The sequence below is a fragment of the Pristis pectinata genome, chromosome 5 (assembly GCF_009764475.1).
Source record: "Pristis pectinata isolate sPriPec2 chromosome 5, sPriPec2.1.pri, whole genome shotgun sequence".
Taxonomy (NCBI): domain Eukaryota; kingdom Metazoa; phylum Chordata; class Chondrichthyes; order Rhinopristiformes; family Pristidae; genus Pristis; species Pristis pectinata.
The window spans coordinates 50,688,487-50,702,703 of record NC_067409.1 but is presented as its reverse complement, the minus strand read 5'-3'; the positions used below and the strand labels follow the sequence as shown (position 1 = coordinate 50,702,703).

The 14,217-nt window shown below is 38.8% G+C and overlaps 1 protein-coding gene across 8 annotated transcripts in view; it reads left to right on the top strand.

The window, feature by feature from the left end:
- LOC127570584 (aromatic-L-amino-acid decarboxylase-like) overlaps positions 1 to 14,217 on the top strand; it is a 95,430-nt gene that overhangs the window by 28,030 nt on the left and 53,183 nt on the right. For all 8 annotated transcript variants that reach the window (XM_052016272.1, XM_052016271.1, XM_052016268.1 and 5 more), the window contains exons 6-8: positions 2,602 to 2,745; positions 8,742 to 8,808; positions 11,751 to 11,845. In XM_052016272.1, the coding sequence (XP_051872232.1) occupies positions 2,602 to 2,745; positions 8,742 to 8,808; positions 11,751 to 11,845 (306 nt within the window). The remainder of the gene's footprint in view (positions 1 to 2,601; positions 2,746 to 8,741; positions 8,809 to 11,750; positions 11,846 to 14,217) is intronic.

The following is a 14,217-nucleotide window of genomic DNA, read 5'->3' as shown; positions in this document are numbered from 1 at the left end:
GGAAATCAAAAGAATATGGCAGATGTTGGAAATTTTGAAATAAAAACCAAAGTAATGGAAATACTCAGCATCAATGGAAAGTGAAAAAGCATTAATGTTTCTTTTCTGTGGGAATTGTGTAGACTATTTTTGTCTGATTTTCACGTTACATTCTCGGCCGACACAGCTTTAACCATTCACTTTGAGTGTGTTGGCCTCCACGGCCATATCAAGTTCTGACTATACTAGTGGATTGGGTACTCCCAGTAAAAAGGTTACCCACCACAAGCTCTACATCCACCTCCCACCACTGCAACAGCACTCCTTGCTTTTCTTCCCCCCCCCCCCCCCTTAGCCGAACTGCAACTCCCCTAAGCCATACGATTGTTCAGTAATGATAATAACATTTCCACATCTTACAGACATTCTGTAAACCTCAAAAGTCACAACAAACCTCTGAGGAAAATTTGATTGAATCTTCATTCATAACCATGCTCTCATCATCACTGGGTTATTTTGGAACTTTGAACTCTCTTTAATGAATCAACAGTTGCATTTCCTTTCCATTTATAAGACACCTTGACAGCAGCTAAAATGCCACAGTGTTTGTGGCTGTTATGTCACTACAGATCTTTCAAGCCTATAGGAGCAACTTGTTTCTGCGTTTATTTCTAGGCAGAAGCCCATAGAGCAAACCAGGATCAGTAGCAGGAGAGCATGATCTGAACTCTGAAATTCAGGAATACATGGAAAAATTATTCCAAAAGCACACACAACAGAAGGAAAGATGATGAGGATAAGTTATAGGCGAGATGACCTCAAAGACAATGATACTGAAATAGTTTGTGAATACTTTGCCTCAATTTTCATTGAATCGGCTAAAAGGAAACTATACTAGAAGTCAAGAGAGAGATTAGTTCTTTCAGGATAAAATAACAATTATGATAAAACAAAAGAGGATACTAGCTAAACTAATCAAACTGAAGATGAACAAAACTCTGGCACCAGATGGATTGTGCTGCAAAATATCCAAGAAAGTTCAGATAAAAATAGCAAAGGTATACACACAAAAATTCAACAGGAACTAGGATAACACTGGAAGGCTGATAAGCAATGAAAACAAGTTCTACCTTCAAAAGGGAGCAGTAATGATAAGGAGAACTTTTAATATCAGTAATACGGTAGCATAGTGGTTAGCATAATGCTTTACAGCGCCAGAGGCCCGGGTTCAAATCCGGCCACTGTCTGTAAGGAGTTTGTACGTTCTCCCCGTGTCTGTGTGGGTTTTCTCCGGGTGCTCCGGTTTCCTCCCACATTTCAAAGACGTACAGGTTAGGAAGTTATGGGCATGCTATGTTGGTGCCAGAAGCATGGCGACACTTGCGGGCTGCCCCCCAAAATCACTACACAAAAGATGTATTTCACTGTGTGTTTCAATGTACATGTGACTAATAAAGATCTTGTATCAGGTACTGAACAACTAAAAGATCAATGCAATCTGAAATACAGGTACATAAATTACTTAGTGTAGCTTGGCAGGTTGGTGAAACTACAGGAAGTATAAAGTACTTTGATACATTCCAAGAGAAATAGAAAAGAAGCAATGAAATTATGGTAGCATCAGACCATAATTACCATATGTCATTTTGGTTTCCATACTGAAGTGATAGTGAAGCTTTGTTCTTGGTGTATTCAGAGCTAAGTCCTGTATTTTGGACGTTGATGACTGGATCAGGATCTGAGGGTGAGATTGTTGTGATAGTTGGTTGGAGATTGGCACCTTTGGTGGTGGTAGGGCACTCGATTGATGGGCTAGTGTTTTAGAGGAACTTGGACATTGGATTCCTCAATGTCCAAGGAAGATGAGTCAAGGGATTGGGGAGTTGGCAGGCCCCTGGGTTGATCTAGTGTTGGTGGTTAAGATTGGTGGTTGAGTAGTTGAGTGGAGAGCTGGTACCATGGGAAAGGAGGCTGAAACAAGAGAAGGTAAGGATTGGAGTGGGAGTGGTGTGGCCTAGCCAATGGAGTTTTAATGTTATTAAAACTCCATTGTTCTGGGACTGCTCAGTCCAGCTTGGTGTGACACTAATTGCATTTAAAGTTAAATCCCATTGCTGTGGGGCTAATTATTTAACCACCACAATATTAGCGTTGCAAAGATGGCCTACGTCCCTCTCAGTTATAGCACCCATTCTGCACACCCATCTCAGCCCAACTTCAATAAAATTGATGCTTTGTCCACCTGTAGACATGACAGTTATCTCCTGATCAGTTTCCCACTTAGTTGTACAAGCCAAAAGAAAATCTGCCAGGGTTCCTTTTCTTGGCTTGGCCTTCAACAATCCTTTCTTAAATACTGTACATATGTTGACTTTGTGATGCTTTCAACTAGCCTGCTGTCAGACATTGTCTAAGCTCATGTTTGAATGATAATTTGGATGAGGTACTGGAATGCTGTAGGGAATCACAGAGTCACAGGTTATTGCTCTCAGGAAGAAAGAAACTTGTTAAAATTGTATACGTTTTATAGTGTATTTGATTTTCCTTAACAGTGATTTAACATTATAATCAGTTTTTTTCAAATTAGGTCCAATTTTTAAGTAACCTTTATTTTTCTTGCAGTCTCACTCTTCTGTTGAACGAGCAGGATTGATTGGTGGGACCAAAATGAGAAAACTATCCACTGATGAGAAATTCAGTCTTCGTGGGGAGACACTGAAACAAGCTCTAGAAGAAGATAAAGCTTTGGGTCTCATTCCTTTCTTTGTAAGTGAAGATTTCCATTATCTTTGGTTGGAAATTACATTTATAATACCCAAGTTATTTATTTTTATACTTCTCTGCCTTTTTGACAGATTGTCTACATTTTTAAATCACATTCTGTGGTAACAAAGACTAGCTTTGTGAGGTAAGCCTGTTGAGTAATTGGGAGCAGAGGTTGTTGTCAGTCCTGAATTCCAAGCTTGGACTTGTGCCTTATTAAATGAGCCTTAAATGTTCGCACCCTAAAGTATTTGTGTACCATTTTGTTATAGCTGTATATTTGATGATGTAATGACTGGATTAGTACAACTGTAAAATGTTACTCCCATTGAACTGATGAAACTGACGTATTGTGTTAAACATTACCACAAAATAGAATCACAGAATTGTTACAGCCCAGAATGCTCACGCCACTGAACCCATGCTGACTCTCCAAGAGCAATCTATTTGGGCCTATTCCTCTGTTCTTTCCCTATCCCTGCATATTACAGAAGCAGGATTCCCACATTTTTGAATAGATACCCGAATTTGTGTGAAAACAATGGAGTTTGTATTTTAATTTCTTATGAATGCAATCTGCAACATTTAGGAAATGTAACTCTGTTTAACACATTCATCTTTTATCATTAGATTATGCGTTAATGTTGATTGTCCCTTTATAGGAAAATGATGAATTGTAAAAGATAAGTTGCATGGTTTTATTGCAACATATCCTTTGGGTGTAAATGCAGAAAGGATTAAATTGTATTCTGCCTCAGGATAATCATTGTAAATACAGGTCCACTCCAGCTTATGAATGCTTGACTTATGTACAGCCCATGCATACATATGAACAAGCATTTGAAAGACCAGCGGGATGGATTTGCTGGCTGCTGCAGGGCTGCAGGCATCTTTTTCTGTGTGGGAACTCGGTTTGCGGTCATGTTTCCCACTTGCGAATAGTTCACAGGAACAGATCTGTATAATGTTTCCTGCAATTGCAAGTGTGAGTGTAACTTAAATCTGAGGGTCTGAACGTCAGGCAGATGGTTCCAGAATTGTTCTGGCAGTCTGAATCTATTATTTTTAAAACCTATTGCCGAACAATTAAGCTTAGCTGGAACATTTGGCATTATTTGTTTAAACTAATTGAGCCTGCAGAGCTTCCTATCCTGTTTGCACAGCTAGCACATGGCCACAAAGGTTAAGCTCAATCTTATTATACATCAGTTTTCCTTAGCCCAAGGGTACAATATATATCTGAACCCTTGCATGCAATAAAGTAAATGTAATGATTAGGAAATGTACTGTATTTGGTTAGAGTGGAGCTGCTTTAGATGTCATTAGCTTTTCAAACCTGGAAAAGTGTAGGCAACACAAACATTGTCGGTAAATGGTTTAAATGTCTGTTGATATTTTTTCTTTGTATTCACCCTTAAGGTCCAAATGGATATTTATGTGCATCAAGAAACAATTGAAAATATAGTTCTTAAAATTAAACCAAATTTTATAAATTATTTCTGCACAGCTCCAAATGCTGCTAGTGCTTATTAAGTACTCAAGAACAGATTGTTCACAAATTATACTGCAGATTTGGGACCCACTACTTTATATACTTGATTTCTGAGATGATAAATTTGTATCCCAACCATATTTTTAAGAGGTGTCAAGTAAATGCCCAGTATTACCCCTTTCTGCAGGGCTGATGGAGGAAAGCATTCTGAGCTCGTCCCATCACACTGCTTAAAGCATCTCATACTGTAATGTCAGCTCTTCTCATCCCTATATCTCTATGTGAAATTTGTTGGTGCTTTTGTTATTATTTAATTTATAATGTACTATTATTTATTAACCTCCCAGTTGTGTTGATGTGTTTGATCCTAATGTGAGTTTCTGACCACATATCTGTTGTGTCTTACCCACCTGCACTTCCAAAACATTGTTAAAAGAAAATATCACTGTGACAACCAATAAGAGTATAAAATATGATTTATTACCACACTGCAATGGCCATTGGGAGAGATCATTGATGCTCTGCTGCACGATTGTACAGAGCTGCAGACTTCTATACACCTTTAGTCATGTACACACACACCAATGCTAGAGAAAGACAAAATTCTTAATATAACATTATCAATAGAAACCTTAACATATGGTGTTTCTCTCAAATCTACCTCGTGGCTTAACTGGCGTCTTTCTTTCCTTGTCCTTGGGAGTTATCTGGTGTTGTTTCCAGCCTATCATTGTGTTTTGAATTATATTTCGGTATTTTTGTCTTTTGTAATTGCCTTTTACTTGGTTTTAACTTTACTCATGTTACTTTTAATCATTTTTCTTTCACAACATTGAACATCTCCACACTTATTTCAGCTAATTTGCTGCTGAAGCCATCATCTGTTATCTCTGTTGCCTCTAAACCTGATGATGTCATTGCTTGTCTGGGCAATGCTCTCATGATTTGTTACGTTAAAGGCGCCACGTAAAACAAGTTAGATTTGTTGCCTGGAAAATGCCATAACATGGAATTTCATGTACTCCATCTTGATGTGACTACATAGCTTCTGGTTTGTTTATTAGATATAACATGCATATAAAACATAGTTATCTACAATTATTTGATACATTATTAACTTTGTACTTTTTATGAATGACATGAATCCCCTCCCTATTAACAATCTTTATTATCCCATTCACTACTCCATTCACTTTCATTAAATTTAAAATATTTGGCCGATTTTATATTACTGACAATACCAATTAACGAGTGCAAAGGAGAGACCTTACAAGAAACACTCAAATGGTGCTACCTACAATCAATTAATTTAACAAAAACATTTGAACAAATATCTTTGGGACTCAAGTGCTTTTCTTAAAAGGCTTCTTTACTCTATGTGAGTGACTCTGCCAGTAGTTTTAGTGGAGCAGGAGAAAGGCTGCTAGTGACCGTATCAAAAGAACAGACTGTAAAGCAGAGTGGAGTTACAAGAGGCTGCAGATGCTGGAATCTGGAGCAACAAGCAGAAAGCTGGAGGAACTCAGTGGGCCAGGCAGCATCTATGGAGGGAAGTGGACAGTTGACATTTCAGGTTGAGACCATTCATCTGGACTGAAAGAAGGGAGAAAGCCAGTATAAAGAGGTGAAGGGAAGTGGTGGAGCAAGAGCTAGCAAGTATTAGGTGGATCCAGGTGAGGAGGAGTGATGGGCAGATGGAGGAGGGGAGAGTGGAAATAGCAACAGAGGCTGGGAGGTGTTAGGTGGCGGTGACAAACGGCTGCAGGTGATGGACTCTGATAGGAAAGAAGGGCGGAGCATGGAATCAAATAAGGGAGATGGGTGGGCAGATGGGAACAGCGGGGAAAGGGATCCCAGTGGAAGGTTTGTGGGTGATGGGCAGGCGGAGTGGATGGAGGAGGGGAAAGAAAATAAACCTTTCAATGATGGGTGATAGCCCAAGCTCAATGATGTTTCTCCCAGTGTGCCCAGGCATTTTTTTTCCCAAATGCAGCCTGGATCCCACGGGATCAGTGAGGCTCTGTGCAGTACAGCTCTTTTCTGACCTTAAGTGGCTGGCTGCATCCCTGAATGGTCTTGACAGCCGGTGAGGATCAGCTCCAGGCTTGTCGACATTCGAAACTGAGTCCATTGATCAGCAGCATTACAGAATGCTGTCGGAGTTCAAGGCATGCAGAAAAAGAATCAGCTTAGATTAACAGTCAATAAAAATAGATCTTAGTATGGCTGAGGAAAGAATATTTGGGTTGATTTCAAACAAGTTCTGTTGTAGGTTAAACCTGACTGAGACCATCAAGTACAAAATTTACAGTGCTGTGCAGTGATAGATGGAAATAATATGTATGTTAGCTAAATAGTCAGGTTACAAAATGTACGATTATACCTCACTGGTTTTGAGAATCTCATTGAGAGAAATCACTCCTTAGATGAAAATTTCTTGAGAAATATAAATGATTATGTACATTTCTGGAACATAAGCAAAAAACATTGGAACTGTATGGCGTATCGATCAGTTTCCAAAGAGAATTTTTCTTCATAACTCCTTAAAAAGTGGTGTAACATATGCAAGATCTTTTGTTGTCCAGTTTTATAAAAGGGTTCACTGATCTGTTTACTAATTAATCTGCACTTTCTCTTTGGAGTGTATTTTATGAGATTTGTTTTTTTATTTATAATTAAATCTTTTTAGTAGAATGGGATACTATTTAATAATTAAATACTTAAGAGTTAGAAAAGGGAATTAAATTAATATTCCTGATATACATATGCACATATATAATGTAGGTGTGTATATATGCAGTTGTAGAGGGGAGCTATGCCTCATTCTGACTGTTGATGTTTCTTATAATAATTCAATTATGCATAAGCAGCATACATTATTGCCGTGTAACAACTTTATAACAAAATTAGTAATTATTTCTCCTCCATAGCTCCCACTGGTTCTATTTTAGATGCGCAAATGTGCTTTAAAATTCTTAAGTTGCTTTTCTGTAGTTCCCTCCTGCCTGATGTTTGAAATGAATGACATGTCAGCAAAGGCTGGCAACATCATTTTGTATGGAAAGTCATGGGAATAAACCTACACTTTTTGTGTTCTGTGGAGCAGTAAATTGGAACATAAACTTTACACTTCATTACCTGAAAAATACTTAGTTTAAATATTTACTCAATGACCATGCAGGGGCTGGATTGCTTGCTGAACAGTTCTAGCAGTCCAGGTGTGCTGACTCAGATCAGTGCTGCCTGAATTGGCAGGGTGTGGAGGCTATCCACCAATGTAAGTTTCTGGAGAGTCGGTAGGGATGCTGAACCTAGAGACAGCTCGGTGTCAAAGAAAAGGCCCCTATCAGATTGATGTGCGGCCAGCCAATTGGAAGAGAGACAAATGAGTATTTACATCTTCTATGTAAACTCTTGGGGGAAAAACTAAAGAAAAATTAATGCATATGAATATGGAGCAGGGCTAGTAGGCTGTTTGGACCCTTGAGCCTGCTCCACCATCCAATAAAATCATGGCTAATCTGACTGTAATCTGAACTCCAGATTCCAGTCTGCCCATGCTAACCTTTCACTCCCATGCTTATTAAGAATCTATCTATCCTTGCTTTAAAAATATTCAAAGGCTCTGCTTCCACCACCCTTTGAGGAAGAGAGTTTCAAAGAATCTCAACACTCCATAAGGAAAAACTTTTGTCTGCTGCATATAACACCTAATTGGGGCTACAGTAGGGCAACTAATAGGTAATGACTGATGAGGGTCCATGTGGAGATTCAGGAGGCATTATCCAGCTTGGCTTGAAGTCTAAATGAGATGTTTAAGAGCCTGGGTGACAATTGCTCCTGTCTTATACAGAGCCCTGTTCAGAGCCTGCAGCTCACACTGTCCAATGTGGAAGTTGTCACCAGCTCTGTCAACATTGGCCAATTCAACCATTGTGCAGCATCTGAAGGCAGAAAGTGCAGTTCCATTGCATCACAGGCAGTAGCCAGCCAGCAGTGGAAGTTCTGACCCACCTACCTGCTCTCAAAACTCAGACTGCTATCATCATGGATCTGGATTCAACTGTTGCTACTGTGGAAGAGAAATCTGTTGGGCAGCAAGTACTAGACAAGTTGATGTCCTGCCCCAGAGAAGCGGGAGTGGTTCTGTGGCATTTGGACTTGCTTGCCTTATCTCTGGAGGAGCATTTGGTTCACAGGGCCTTCACAGTTGAATGATAGGTGGCCAGTTTGCCCATGCTGCTCCTGCTCATGATGTGACATTAGTCTCAGAACTACTCCAAGCCATCCTTTGCACCCATCTGCAACCTCCTCAATGATTTAATTTCAGAAAACATAGTGTACCTCTACCTTTTTAGTTTTAGGTTGGCCCTTTTTATTCATTCATTGTGTCTCCTCATTGGCTTATTTATTCGTGTAATTTTAATATATTTCTCTTGAACTCTTCTGATTACTCCGAATGTTCTGGTTGCTAATACTTTTTCATTTGTTCTCTTTCTCTCCACAGCTTTGTGCAACACTTGGTACCACTCCCTCGTGTTCATTTGACAACATTATGGAGCTAGGACCAATCTGTAAGAATTTCTAAGTATTTATTCACTTTGGAATTTTGCTTTTACCCATTAAATTAGAAGGCACACTCTAATATTTTAGTATTTTCTTTTTTCTGGTCTACGATGCGTTATTTCTATGACTGCAAAAGGGTAATTGTATATTTCTGATGAAAGGTCATCAACACGAAAGTTTGGCCAGGATCACAGTGAAGGCAAGCATATAGTTCTGTAGAGAACCACCACCATTCTCAACGAAATATGGTGGAGCACCAGAAGTTTTCATTGATACGTTAGAAATGAGACTGCTTAGCTTAGGAGTGCCATTTAGAAAGCAGGTTGCAGCTTTACCAGACTGGTAGCTCTTCTTAGGATACGTCAATGACTTTTGGGTACACACAAGCCATTAGAAAGAGGAAAAAAAGTTGACCTGTTAAAGGTGTCACCTTGGATCACTGTCATGGCTGACCCACCCACCACATGCTTAATCTCTACTGTGACCAGTTGAGCACAGAATTTAAGCTCATGCTTGTTGCTAAAATAGCAAAGGTTCCATTTTTCAGGTGAGATGCAAATTGAAACCTCTGGCTGCAAAAAAATGCTATGCATCATTCAAAGAAGAACAGGTTAAAATGTTCCATTCTATGCTTATCCCTCAACTGATGTCACTAAAATAATCTGCTGGTAGAACTTTGCTGTGGGGAAATTGGCAGCTACAATTTGATATGTTATAACAAGTTAACCATATGGCAGTTCAGGTGTAATTCATTGGTTGTGCAGTCCTGAAGTGTGCTTATTGCTGCAGATTTGGCATTTATTGTCTAAACTTAACTGTCCCTTGAAAGAAGTGGCTTGCTGGGCCATCTGAGAGGCAGTTAAATAACAACTACATTGGTGGTTCTGGAGTGATCCATGGCCAGACCAGGTAAGGCAGCAGACTTCACACTCTGAAGGGCATTATTGAACTGGATAGAGTTTTGTGACAATCTGAAAGCTTCACATAATCTGCACTTCCATTCAACAGATACAAGATTTTCCTTTCCATTGCCATAATTATGTTGTTGGCATGACTGCACGTTGTTGTGAAATATTGATTTCATTTTCCATTGTTTTTGCTTCACTGTGTAAAGTATAAAGTGTTATTTCATCTCTAAATAAACGTGTAATATTTCAGGTAATTCTGAAAATATCTGGATGCACATTGATGCAGCCTATGAAGGAAGTGCTTTAATTTACCACAGACTCACCATCCAGGTCAAGGGACATCCTGTGACAGTCTAAGCAGAGGGGCTGGATACACTTTATATTCGGCCCCTCAGCTTCAGTCTAGCTGGTGTATCCAGTATGGCCCATTTCATTTGACTGGGGACACTGACCTTAATTAAAGTGATGAGTTTAGCTAATTTATTTTGTTTTCTGTACATTTCATTATGCATTCATGTTTTAATTAAGTTAGAGTAGATTAACAGATTTTGAATACAACTTTTATTACTTATTGATTTTTCACAGCTTGTTTCATTACATTAATCAACTTTAATTGTTTTTAAATGTTTTTGATTATCAGAAACATTTAAAGACAGTGAAATAGGCCTTTGACTGTATAATACCAGAGACTTTTAGGGTGATGCTGTGGGGTCTGTCTCTCTGTCTGGCTAAAGCATAGCATTTTTATACACATTTAGGAATAAGATAAAGCAAGTTCATCATTACACAGACCTTCAGCTGGCACATGATTAGTCACTTCTGACATCACCTTCCCTGCATGATCATCAGACCCCTGTCTTTCATCTTGTTCTAAAATATCCCTTTGTTCAATTAGGACCTTGGCCACCATTGTGAAGGTACAGACCAGGTCTTGCTTATACTTTTGTCTTGCACTATGCTTAGTAATGTAATATGCAAGTTAACTCTACAGGCTATGCAATGTATGTTTCAATGTATGTATCCAATTACTTCACTCCCAAAAATGATATGTAGTTTGCTTCTGAAAAGTACAGACTGTGCTGTATTTTAGAGGATGAACAGTAATTTCCAGGTAGTTCAGTTGCTTGAAAACATTTTACATGGATTTAAGGTAAAACCTCCAGCAATGAAAAGGTAAATGAGTTGGACCGTGAGGCTTGTGTGAATTTGCCCAAGGTCACCATTGGAACAAAGTCATAGTAAAAACAGTGATGCCATATGTAACCCATTTCAGGAAATTAGCATTTATGTGTAGATGCCCATTCTCTTAACCTTTTACTCGGGACTATAATTACTGAATCAAAATAATGCAGGAAACATTGCCTTATCAGTTTCATGTCTCTTTAATACAATGTTAGTAAATCTCTTTCAATATGCATTCTTCTAAATGAGCCCTTTCCAAACAACTACTGAGCTGACATCGAAAATTCATATTCCACATTCTGACAGTGGGCACTAGGAACAATATTAGTCTTTTAAAGTGTCTCCTTTGTTCAGTTAGAATGTTCTCAAATATCATGGCCTCCAATAAAGAGACTTGAGGGCAAAATTTTGGGTGTCAGATAGTGTTGTGCTGTTGAAAGTGCTGACTTTCAGATAGGATGTTACTATGAAAGCATATCTGTTCTCTCATGTCACTGCAAAAATTTCTTATTACTAATCAAAGAGGGCGACAGGGGTCTTAGGCCATGCCTGTCATTCAATATCACTAAAACAATCCGGTTTTATCTTATTGATGCTGGGTCGACCTCACTGGGTTGAAATTACCTGCTTTTTTTCCCAAGTTATAAATGCATTTTATTACATTTCAAGAGCAATGCATTAGTTGTCGAATCCTTTGGAATGAGCTGATGTTGTATAAGGTTTTGTGTAAACTAATTTCTCTCTTTACCTTTTATGTTGTTGTGTTGTTATTGAACATTTCCTTTCTATGCATTTATACTTCACCATGTAAAGTATAAAAATGTTATTTCATCTCTGATTAAAGTTGTGTAATATTTCAGGTAACTCTGAAAATATCTGGATGCACATTGATGCAGCCTATGCAGGAAGTGCTTTCATCTGTCCAGAATTCAGACCTCTTTTAAATGGAGTGGAGGTAAGGGCTTTGGTCTCTGATGCACTATTCTGAATTTGTATACTATGGGTGGTCTTAGACAAAGCACCTGGCCATTTGACTCAAGCCCAGCAGGGTTGACTAGACCTGTCAGGTTTGGTGTGTGTCAGTCTTAGCTTGGAATGTTACCCATGTCCTGATGATTTGCTTACATTTACTGGCATACGAATACCATGTTACAGCAATGGTTGGGTTAGATCTGGAAAAGAAATTAAGTACTCATGTTTTGGATGGGCCTTTGTGGTGTCCATAGTTGGGTTTCAATTTTAATTTTGTATCCAAGCAAATCTCCAATTAGAAATCCAAATTGGATATTTGTTGTGTGCTGAAGAATTTGAGGCGAATCATGTCAGATAGCATGGTGATGTGGTATTCCTGTGCTTGTGCCCACATTGAATGTGCATGTGTCCACATTGAATGTGCATGTGCCCACATTGAATGTTTGGCAGAAGTATGCAGAGCAGAGAGAACATGGTTCTGATAGTGTGCCATTTGGAGATCAACATTGCAGTTTCTGCCCTCTTTTAACCAAGAGATGCTGAGTGATTCGTCAGCAATAGGAGGACCTATTCATCAGTGACATTATATGGATCATTTAACATACTTGTAGATTAATTGGTGGCTTCTGATTGATTTGGTGCCTTCTGTGCATGCTTCGCATTGCAAATGTCTACCAGGATTTGGATATCCAGAATTATAGGGCATTTCAATTACTTTGAGGCTCCTGCACAAACCATGGCCCCAGACATGAATATGTTAGTGGGCATAACTCTTGCAATCAACATGAAATGAACATAAAATATTGTTCTACCTGAACCACAATGAGGAACAGTATCCACGATATTTACACTTCAAAAAGAATGTTCTCATTGAAATCTGCCAGCCAGTATAAGATCAAAGAAGAGCAAAAACTGCATCACTGGAGCTATTAAGGGAACTATGGTGATAAATTATTATGCAACGGGTTTCTTTCAGGCTATTGCTTGCAACCTCTGTTTTCCTATGTACTGTCTTATAATGGAAGTCATCAAAATATTCATTTCAAAAGGAAATAACTACATTTAATTTCTCCTTGCTTGAAAACAGTAAGTGAAGAAAGCCTGTAAATTTTGTATGGATTGCAGCTATTGGCTTCACACTTGGCACTGTTCAGGCATTACCAGTCATCTCTGCTGATGATAAAAAGATGGGTGGGTGAGCAACTTGACAGGAGGACACAAAGAGCCTGCAAAAGGGTACAGATAGGTGAAGTGTGTGGGCAAGAGGTTGACAGATGGAGTATAAAGTGGAATAATGTGCAGGTATCCACTTTGGAAAGAAGAATGAAAAAGCAAATGATTATTTTAATAACTGCAAAATGTTATGGTAGAAAGGTTCTGGGAGTCCTAGTACATGAAATACAAAATGTTACTGTGCAGATACAGTAAATAATTGGGAAGACTAGTGGAATGTTAATCTTCACTGTGAAGGGTATGGAGTATAAAAGTAGTAAGTTTTGATGCAATTTTACAGGGTATTGGTGAGACCATACCTGGTATACTATGTACAGTTTTGTCTCCATATTTGAGGAATGACGCTCTTGCATTGGAGGCAGATTTTTAGTGGGATTGACAGGTTGGATGCTGAAAGGATGTTTCCATTACTGGGATTATATAGAATTAGGGGGCATAGTTTCAGAATAAGAGGTTACCCATTTAAGATGAAGATGAATTTCATCTCTCGGAGGGTTATGAATCTTTGAAAACAGAGAATCAGGGAAGCAGAGCCATTAAATATATTCAAGGTAGAAATTGGTGGACTATCCCAGGTTATTGAGTGGGGCAAGAGAGGAGATTGCTGAAGCCATGACTGAGATCTTTGGCCACAGGTGAGATCTCAAAGGACTGGAGAATAGCCAATGTTGTTTCTCTGTTAAATTACCCAGTTCTGTTTGGACACCAGGATTGAATCTGCCTCCACTGTTCCTGCTGAGTGTCCTCCAGATTTTAACCACTTGCCGCGAAACAGTGATCGTTCATGTAGAGGAAAAATATTCAATCTACATTGGTTCAACATCCAGAAAAATCATATTTCCTCCATTGATACATCTAGCTTTTTTGGTATTGGTATTGGTTTATTATTGTCACTTGTACCGAGGTACAGTGAAAAGCTTGTCTTACAAACCGATTGTATAGGTCAATTCATTACACAGTGCAGTTACATTGAGTTAGTACAGAGTGCATAGATGTAGTACAGTTAAAACAATAACAGTACAGAGTAAAGTGTCACAGCTACAGAGAAAGTGCAGTGCAATAAGGTGCAAGGTCACAACAAGGTAGATTGTGAGGTCATAGTCCATCTCATTGTATAAGGGA